This window comes from Citrus clementina, unplaced genomic scaffold (genome assembly GCF_000493195.1).
Source record: "Citrus clementina cultivar Clemenules unplaced genomic scaffold, Citrus_clementina_v1.0 scaffold_9, whole genome shotgun sequence".
NCBI lineage: Eukaryota > Viridiplantae > Streptophyta > Magnoliopsida > Sapindales > Rutaceae > Citrus > Citrus x clementina.
Window position 1 is genome coordinate 15,415,469 of NW_006261964.1, and position 10,702 is coordinate 15,426,170.

The window sequence follows — 10,702 nt, forward strand, 5'->3', positions numbered from 1 at the left end:
GGATACGTTATTAAGTCATATGATTTAACAATGTGTCCTGATGAAAAAAAAATGATGGTGCCGCATGAGAGAATGACTCTATACACACACACACACACACACACACACACACACACACACACACACACACATATCTATATATGTATACATGTTAAATTAAGGTTATCGTGACCCAACCCTGATTAGGCAAGATATTTTCCGCTTTGGGCCTTAACAATGTCCGCACGATTTTGTTCCTGGAGCGCCCATACATCCCAAAATGCGTCTTGCCAATTAAGGTGTGGATCACCCCTTATGAACTCAACATCTCTCTAGTGCTTTGCTGATGTGATATTCGCCTAGGGTGTTACATACACCCCCCATGGGGACTCAGTGCCTTCGCTTAGGTTTGCCCCACTATCGCTCAAGAGGATACGCGAAACCGCTTTGATATCATAATGTCATGACCCAACCCAGACCTGACAAGATATTGTCTGCTTTAGGCCTTAACAAGGCTCGCACAGTTTTGTTCCTAGGGCGCCGATACACCTCAAAATGCGTCTTGCTAATTAAGGTGTGGATCACCCCTTATAAACCCAGCATCTCTCCCGTGCTTTACCGATGTGGGATTCGCCTAGCACAGTTTTGTTCCTAGGGCGCCGATATACCTCAAAACGTGTCTTGTCAATTAAGGTGTGGATCACCCCTTATAAACCCAGCATCTCTCCTGTGCTTTACCGATGTGTGATTCGCCTAGCACAGTTTTGTTCCTGAGGCGCCGATACACCTCAAAACGCGTCTTGTCAATTAAGGTGTGGATCATCCGTTATAAACTCAACATCTCTCCCATGCTTTACCGATTTGGGATTCGCCTAGGGTGTTAGGTACTAATGTCATGACTTAATCTTGACCTGATAAGATATTGTTCGCTTTGGGCCTTAACAAGACCTGCATGGTTTTGTTCGACTCGTCTTGCCAATTAAGGTGTGGATCACCCCTTATAAACTCAACATCTCTCCCGTGCTTTGCTGATGTGGGATTTGCCTAGGGTGTTACATACACTCCCTCTTAGGGACTCAGCGTCCTCGCTGAGGTTTGGCCCACCAACGCTAACACGCAGAGCTGCTCTGATACTATAATGTCATGACACTGGACAAAAGAAAGACACAAATAAATTGAAATTTCCTTGCTTGTGAACTTAGTTGCAGCCCTCTGCGTATATATAGATAAGAAAAATTTTCATCAGAATACATAATTAATAAGCCTACATTTGCCTATACTAAAATTGAGAGGTTAACTCAAATCAAATTTGATATTTTGTCATTGTTATTCAAATTTTGATTTTGGTGGCAGACTGATGATGTATATTGTTTGGATTAATGAATTTGCAGGGGAATTCCAAATTGGTAACAACATAAAATCATTAAATCCCAAAAGTGTAACAAGTGTTGTTCGATATGGAACACTAAGATCCCAATTGAATCGTAGAGCAACATGCCATTCACTAGTTTCCAATCAACTTTATCCTTTTTTTAGGCCTTCAAAACTACACCTCTGGAATCATACACAATGTTCGTCTCACATGTATATATAATTTGATTCTTAACAAAATTCTGTTCCAGATTGATATACAATATATAGAGCATCAAATTGTTAATATCTTTGTCAGAATCCTTTACTCGTTATGTTGTTTGGCAAGCTTGAAACCTGACACCCTATACTATTATCAATGTGGAGATCCTTCTATACCGGCAATGAGTGGTACCTATTATTTTAGGACAATGCCGGATTCCAGTCCCACGAGTTACCCCAGCAGAATTGCAATTGTTGGAGATGTAGGCCTCACTTATAATACAACATCAACGGTTAGTCACATGATTAGCAACCGTCCTGATCTTATTTTATTGGTTGGTGATGTAACTTATGCCAACTTGTATCTAACTAATGGAACTGGATTCGATTGCTACTCTTGCTCGTTTGCAAACTCTCCCATTTACGAAACCTATCAGCCTCGTTGGGATTATTGGGGAAGGTAATGTTGGGAAAATATGTTATTTAAAAGCATATGTGTTTATTTAATTGTAATAAATATTTTTTTCTAATTAATAAAATTAATGAGGTATTTTATTCATGAAATACAAGTGTGCAACCCAAGAGGGGGGTGAATTAGGATTCTAAAAATTATTTTATTCTAAAACAAATTATCAAGCAAATCTAAAATGAATTTAATGGAATATCAATTAAATCAATTACAATATAAAAAAATAAGGGAAGAGAGATTCAAACACAGAGATTTTTACGTGGTTCGGCCAACCTCGCCTACGTCCACGCCTCCAAGCTTTCCGGGCTTGAGGATTTCACTAAGCAAGCCTCCAATGCTTCAAATGCTTACACTTGACTTCCAAGGTGTTAATGAACCTTTACAACAAGAGATTATCCCCAATCTCTTAACCCAAGTGTATCCCAACACTTACAATCACTCAAAGTAAAAGATTAAAAATTATTTTTCTCTCACACAATATTTAAGATTACAAATTAATGCCCAATGTGTGAATAGATGAAGCAAGAATGTGTTTTAAAGCTCTATGAAGATTGTATTCTCGAATATAAGCTCAATGGTCGTGTTGTGATCAATCTTGTTTGATTTTGAATGAGCTTATTTATAACTGGAGCTAAGAAACTAGCCGTTATAGACTGTCTACTCGAAAACGGTTCGCCGTTAGACATTAACACTTAACCGTTTCATCTGGTCCATGTTACCGTTGGGCTAATTTTCAAATAAACGATTTGCCGTTTAGGGTTAACCTTTCGCCGTTAAATTCCAGAGACCTGCAAGATGAACATCAGTTATCCGTTTACATTAAACGGTTAAGGATTTGCATGAAATGACCTCTCTGAAAATTATCGGTTAACCATTTGTAATAAACGGTTCGCCGTTTGTTTCCAGTAACCTGCAAAACAAAATAGCCTTATCCGATTTTGTTAAATGGTGCCAGATGAGTACAATCTTCAATTCTGGATTTTATCGGTTAACCGTTTAAATAAACGGTTCACCGTTAAATTCCAGTAGCTTTCCCAGCTTTTTGTGTTTTTCATTTTTCTTAATCGGTTAGAGCTTAGGTAATATGTTGCTCTATGGTTTTAATCGGTTAACCGTTTAAAAGAAAACGATTCACCGTTTATTTCCATAATCACATTTTAAACCAGATTTTGCAGAGAATCATTTTCTAATTTGAAAGTCCATCTTTTATGAATATAATTGGAATGATTATAAGACATTTGTTTATTTAAGAAATAGCTCCAACATTTTATAAAAAACTATTCAAAGTTTGTTATCACCAAAATCAAAATTATTAACATATTCATGTTAAGAATTCAAATATCTTAATTGCATTAATATTTTGATCAAAGTCCATTTAATCATATTATATGTATTTATGTGATCACCATGTGGATTCACAGAAGACATAAATATAAATTATCTTATGATTAAATAAATTTAGTTCGCAGTTGATAAATAAAGTTAGGCACTTTATTTAGGTATAGACTGTAATGAATTCATTGAATGATTTGTCTTAATCATGTATGAATTTAATTAACCTTGAAATGACTATCAGACTTATTAAATCTCATAGGCATTGATTTTACTGTAATTTTAATCTTGATTTAATTATGATTTCATGATTGTAATTGTTATTTCATTTGAGTTACCAATGGACACGACACATTCTTGTGGTCAAGATTACCCAGTATCTTGGTGGGAGCAATTATGAGTATTGGAGTTATGCATTAACAATATAGAATTTGTACAACACATCTCTTGATGGGTTTTTGGCACTTGATCATAGAATTTTCTGGCCAGAGTGTGTCAACATATTTAGTATGTTGAAAATGATCATTAGAGAAAACCAGTAAATATCAAAGAACAAGATGTAATTAAATTGATTGGACAGTTGAGATATCGATTTAATTAATGATGTGGTACAAATGATTGTGCAGTAAAGAAATCAATGTGGCTTGGGATGAATTATTATTCAAGCATACAATTATGGAGGTCAATTGCAATCTTTTAGTGGAGTAGATTTGGAATTAAATAATTAGGCTATTTTAATTACAGGCCTAATTGTTATAACCACTATTGTATGTTCCCAAATCATCACCGGGTTAGCTCATTTAATTGACTGCATCACTACTAGATTAATAAGCAAGATAACTAGCTATTTGGGTCAAAAACTTAAATATATCATTTAGTGGGAGGCTCTATTTAATTAGCTTGTGTGTAAGGGGCTTTATGTTATTTTACAAGGTGGGTCCCTTATAAAAAAAATAAGTAACGTGAGTTTTGATTTTCATTATTTGGAGCTTGGGGTTTTCATTAAAGGGAGATATAAAAAGGCTTATTTTCTCTAAAGAAAAAGGGAGCAGCCACTTTATACAGATCAGAGAAAAAGATTTTTCTCTCTATTGTTGAGAGAAAAATTTTCTCGTGCTAGTTGCTTTAGTAGTGATAAAGGGATCACACGTCAAGTGCAGATCAAACCTAAGTCATAACCTGGAAGATCATTGATGACAGTTCGTGATCTGACAAGCGTGGTGGTGACGGATCGTGATCTAACAGGAGTGGTGGTAACGGATCGTGATCTGGGAGCCTAAATCACTTCAGCGGAAAAAGCTAAATCGAATTTTTAAGGTACAATTTATAGATTACAAATTCTTATATATTGCATGAGAGCGATCTTAAAAGGTTTTATAAAAATTTTTAAAAAAACTGATTTTTCTCTAACACGTAAAACTTCAAGTTTTGAAATGTACATCATATTCTGATCAAATGTGGAGGCATAGTTCAGCTCACGGTATCAATACTGGAAACATTTGCTTAATTGCTAACAGGTATATGCAGCCTGTATTGTCTAGAGTTCCAATAATGGTGGTAGAAGGAAACCATGAGTACGAAGAGCGGGCTGAAAATCAGACTTTTGTTGCTTATATGCTTCTCGATCTGCATTCCCATCCGAAGAGAGCGGATCCTTGTCGAACAATGGTGGCCTTTTTATCTCCTCCCAATTTGGTTCCCATTAGCGTTCCCATTAGGCGGCATTAGCCACTGATCTGACTTATTTATTTCATGATCATTTTGTCAGTATTAGCCGATTTTATTAGGTTCGAGACCATAGTTTTAAATTCTGTTATTTTGTCCACCTTAAGAAGCTTAGAAAATTTGAAAAGAAGTCTATTAATATTTGTCTTAAATTTACATTTTAAATAATACCTGTCGCTTGTGATATTAAGAGATGCAAAATGGCAAAAAGCCAAATATTTCTGATCTACTAAAAGTGATGAATCAATAAGTTTAAAATTATTGTATTTTGTTTTGTTTTATTTACTAGTGGCTTCAATTGAAGTTGTCCATTTCTTTTAGAAGATTTTCTATTTTGGAGAGATAAAATGTTGGGAATTTAAATTTTGATTCTCAACTATTGTGACAGTTTATCAGTACATAATTACCATATTATGTTAAATATTAATAATTAAATATTGATATGATTATGACAGTCTCTTGAGTGGAAACAAGAGGTTTAAGATTCGAATCTTGTTCATATTAGTGAGGAAAAAATTAGATTGCCAACATATTACAATTAAAATAAATATATAAATAAAATTAAATTAAATGATGAGTTAATAACTAACTTGATAATTCTCACATAATTTAAGACTTAAATGTTGAAATTTCGTACATTAGTTTTTGATCAAAAGTGATGATGCAGAAGTATTAGACTCAAATGATTAAATCAAATGACCAAGAAAAACCGAAGGAAAGGAAAATTTGGCAAATAAAGCCAGAAACTTTGGACTAAAAGAGTGATGGCACTGTGTATAATCCAAAAACTACAGCATTTTCATGTGATTTTTGAAACGGTTTTGAAGTATTAAATAGTTTTGGCTGTTAAAGTTGCTTTGGAGGACTTTACATTGCCCCGCAAATTAAGGTGGTTTTTCGTGGGTGAGTGTCTTCTCTTGCGTGTTATTTCATTCTCAACACACACACACACACACACACATACAAACACGCGCTCGCACACACACACACACACACACACAAAGTTGACTCAACTTCATTAATGATAATTGACAATTCTAACAACAAATCTATTAAGGTTTAACTAGAGGTAATAAAATAGGTCATGGCACAATAACATGACACAACTATGATGTGAATTTTTTATATTCGAGTTGATAAGCATTGATATAATCATAAGTCATGTCGTGTTCGTGTCAACATATTTATTAATAATGTCATTTCATGTCAAGAGATCTCGAGAACTAGCTTATGACACAAATAATTATCAATGTCATAAACATATTTATAGTATATCAACCCATTTCTAAGCCATTTAAGAATAATTTTACCACATATTTGTCATGGTTTAAATTAACTTTAATTTTTTTCGGCATTAAGTGTGTTAACATGATTAGACACGTTTAATAAATGGATTGAATTTGGTTTATTTTAAATTTGATACCTCACAAACGTGACATGATGACATGATTTAGCACTCCTAATTTTTTTTTTAACTTTTAAGTTGAGCTCCTAACACCCCTTTGAAATTGTTATCAAATACCAGTTATTATATTTACATCTTTACCTTTGTTAAAATTATAAAAAATGACAAAATATTATAATTGAGTTAATTAAATTTCAAATATACTTTTAGTAATAAACTTGGGTGATTTATTACTTCATTGTCATATAATTATTTTAATTTTATTAAAAAATTAATTATATCATAAATCAAGATTTAAAAGGTGGACAGTTCATAATATATGGGTGTAAAGATATTTTAATCATTACTGTTGTTTTACATAATTTTCTCTAGCAATAGGTGCGAAAAGCATTATTATGTTTTTTTAAGTAGGGGTGGGCAAGACATAAAATTGATTTTCAAACCCCTTATTTTCCTTATTTTTTAAAAAAATTTAAATTTGGTCACCTGTAAAAAAAAGTTAACTTAAAAATCATCTGGTTAAACCTTTTGGGGGCTATTTAAAGACGCAGGTTTTTGAGTAGCTCCACCTAAATATTTATATATCATCTGAGTTATAGGCCCAAGCCTAATACGAAGCCCAATCAATTGTCATTCCTCCTAAAATCGTGTAAAAGAAATGGGCTAAATTGCAAAAACACCAAAACCAGAGGCAAAACTGTCGAGAAAAGCTTCCCCTGGCTGTTGGATCAACCGGAGATCTGAGGAAATTTCATCTTTACATTTACCAGAAATCACATTCCGGTGATCCAAACACTTTGTAATATTACATTTTTCCAAAAAAAAGAAGTAAGGAAAAAGAAAAAAAAAAGATGAATATATTCAGGTTAGCAGGGGACATGACCCATTTGGCCAGCGTCCTTGTTTTGCTCCTCAAGATCCACACCATCAAATCTTGTGCTGGTACTTTCATACCCTCATTCCTTATTTATTTTTTTCATGTGGTTTTTTTAAATATTTAATCTCACATTGTCTAATCTGTATAATAGCTATGAAAATAATTGAAAATGAGATTTTTAGTATCTGGTTGCTATATGATTTTTATACATTTGTTGTTTTTGAAGTACTAGAGCTTTAAATTTTGGTGGGTTTGTGTCTAATTTTGATAATTTTGCTTTTCCTTCGGTAGTTTTTTTTTTTTTTTTTTTTTGAAAACGCTCTCTAATTCTTGTTTCCATGGCCAATTATCCGCCTTAGACTAAGCTCAGTATGCTGAGGGCAAGTCTCAATTATCATGTCATTACATAAACTAGGCTAGTCAGCTTGCAAGTGACGATTAAAGTAAGATTTCTGAGCTATTCCTCAGTATCTAATTGGAGTTATTAGAGTTATGTTGGTTAAATTGGTAGAGGATCTGGGTTACGATATTCCAAAGACGTCCCTAAGATTGGGAATAAACTTGTTTGGTGCAAAATTGTGCATCAGACTACCAAGAGAGGTTGCCATGCATAGAAATTACGGATCATATAAGCCAGAGCAGCTAATATTTATTTAATATAGCTTGTGCTATTATAATTGCAACATTGCTTTCCGTTACTTCTTTACCATTCCCATCTTTTGAGATGTTATTGAGGATAGTATTTCTTTGTTTATCAATTTTTAATGGCAAAAGCTTTTTGTAGAAACCCTGATGTTACATGACTAAGATCTTTGGTGTTATATGTAAATTTTGTTTATTTTGGATAAGAATTTTATGTTGGCTTGCCATTTTCACCATTATTGCTGGTCCATTTCCAACCATTGTGATGTCTTAACATTTCAAATAAGATTATATTTGGGCTCATGACTATAATAAAGCTGTGTTTTACTCTTAATTTGGTGTACTCCATAGGTTTCTACTTCTATGCTTTATGTAGGTATATCCCTGAAGACTCAGGAACTCTACGCTCTCGTCTTTGCTACTCGCTACTTGGATATATTTACAAATTACATTTCATTCTATAATACTATAATGAAGTTAATATTCCTGGGGAGCTCTTTCTCAATTGTTTGGTACATAAAGCGCCATAAGATTGTTCATAGATCTTATGATAAGGACCAAGACACATTTCGCCATTGGTTTATCGTGCTGCCTTGCCTGGTTCTGGCCTTACTTATAAATGAGAGGTTTACCTTTAAAGAGGTATTACTTTACATTTAATTGTTGGATATTTCTGCGATTCTCCTTGCAGTTGCTCGCATATTCTTCTGATTTGAAGTATTTATGTCAATTTACTTAGAAGCAGTGTTTGGTAATTATATGTAAATTACCACCCATTATGAAGTCAACGAGTTAATCTTTTCCTTCTTTTTTTGCCTTTTTCCACCACTCTTTCTCATCTAATAGAGTTGTTGGGCAGGTAATGTGGACATTTTCTCTATATTTAGAAGCCGTTGCCATACTTCCTCAGCTTGTATTGTTGCAGAGAACAAGAAATATCGATAACTTGACAGGACAATATGTTTTTCTCCTCGGGTATATTGCTGTTCTAAATTTTGTGATTGACGAGATAGTGTTTTTTTTTTTTTAATAATTTTGTGATCAATGAGGTACTTTTTTTTTTTGGGGCCTTTAATATGATATCGCTTGGTATCTTCTGATTTATGATTTTCATTCCCATCTTGGTGCTATTGTTATACTGTTGGATTGAAGTTTTATAATCGTGATGTTGCTAGGCCTTTAGAATTCTCATCTGATATCCAATTATTTTAATTTATTATACTTCTTTCAAGTAGTATTGATAGTGTTATTCTGCAGGAATGTAGTCAATTTTAGATTTTCCTATGTCCTTCTTTGGTACTCCTCACTATCTGACTATGATGATATGCAATCAGAACTATGTTCTCCTATTCTCTAATTTCTTGTTTTAGTCTTAGCGTTTAGTTGGCTTCTTCAAATGCTTTCAAAATCATTTCCTTTTCTGAATGAATGTACTACTGTCAGAACAAGATAGGTATTGAGGGTAATAAAGTTTTCTGGAAAATGGAATCTTTTATTGGAGATTAAACTCACAAACACTTAATTCAGTAAAAGAACAGATGGCATGACAGATTAATGTACTATCTTAGGCCCCATTTCGTTAATCAAGGATGCTAAGAGCTCGCATCTTACTTACAGTTAAAGTGAGGCAACAAAAAAATTGTTTTGAAAGTGTGTTTAAAGCACATTTCTTTGTTTAAATTCCTGTGTTAAAACTCATTTCACATGAATTGCAATTGATCATATTCCATATTACTGATGATTTGGGGAAAGAAAAGGTAAAGAATTATGTTGTTCAGAATTTATATCAACTATGTCAGAAACAGTATTGACTCTATTCTATGATTTGCATGTATCACTTAAGATATGGCTTTTCATTTTGCAATGGAAAATTTTCTTGACCGTAACATTTTTTTTCTTAAATAACTAATATCCAGTTTTTTTGATCAGTAGTATTATATCCCGCTATTTGCTTGTGTCCTTCCAGTGGTACAAAACTAGTAAAAGTGTGCCTGTTTGATGTTCACCCTTATTTTTGCAATGTGTTGAATTTGCATGTCTGCTACACACAGGCATTCTTTATTACAGCCAATTATCTCATTAATCACTTAGGTTCGGTCTTCTATAACAGGTTTATCCGTATACCTTGTCTTATTTGGTATATGTGATAAATAGGAAGAAATTGTAGTCATATTTGGTCATTTCCGTTTTAGTACCATAGTTATTTGTCCTGCAAAAGTATATAAAGTTGTGAGAGCATGATGCGACTGATTATGTCCGAACTATTGATATTCGACCATCCAATAGTTACTGCAGTATGCTAAATAGTGTTGTCATTTCTCTTATCTACTCTGCAAGCAGTTTTCTTTTCTTTAGGTTGAATATGGTATCTTATCTTTGTTGCTTCTCCTAGTGCAGCGCATACCGAGCATTGTACATATTAAACTGGATTTATCGCTATTTCACTGAGGATCACTACATCCATTGGATAAGTATGATTCTCTCCCATTCTCCCTTACTCCTTTTTTCTTTGTTTGTGAGCTTTTGCAACCGTATACACACTTGCTATTTTGATGTTATCTTATTGTCACACTTTTTCAAAAGTCTTTCTCTCTTTCCTTTCTTTTTATTTATTTATTTATTTTAATTTCTCGCTTCATTGGGTTTGGAAGAGGTATTGATTTCAGACAATAAGTTGGTTATACTCATGTAAGCACCTTAT

The 10,702-nt window shown here is 33.5% G+C and overlaps 1 protein-coding gene and 1 pseudogene across 1 annotated transcript in view; both read left to right on the forward strand.

Moving 5' to 3' along the window:
* The first annotated feature begins 1,339 nt into the window (after positions 1–1,339).
* Positions 1,340–5,058, forward strand: LOC112099307 (annotated as a pseudogene).
* Positions 5,059–7,143: 2,085 nt separating this feature from the next.
* LOC18033273 (ER lumen protein-retaining receptor) overlaps positions 7,144–10,702 on the forward strand; it is a 4,406-nt gene continuing 847 nt past the window's right edge. The window contains exons 1-4 of the mRNA XM_006420867.2: positions 7,144–7,424; positions 8,378–8,643; positions 8,861–8,976; positions 10,399–10,583. Of these exons, the coding sequence (XP_006420930.2) occupies positions 7,334–7,424; positions 8,378–8,643; positions 8,861–8,976; positions 10,399–10,583 (658 nt within the window). The 5' untranslated portion in view covers positions 7,144–7,333. The remainder of the gene's footprint in view (positions 7,425–8,377; positions 8,644–8,860; positions 8,977–10,398; positions 10,584–10,702) is intronic.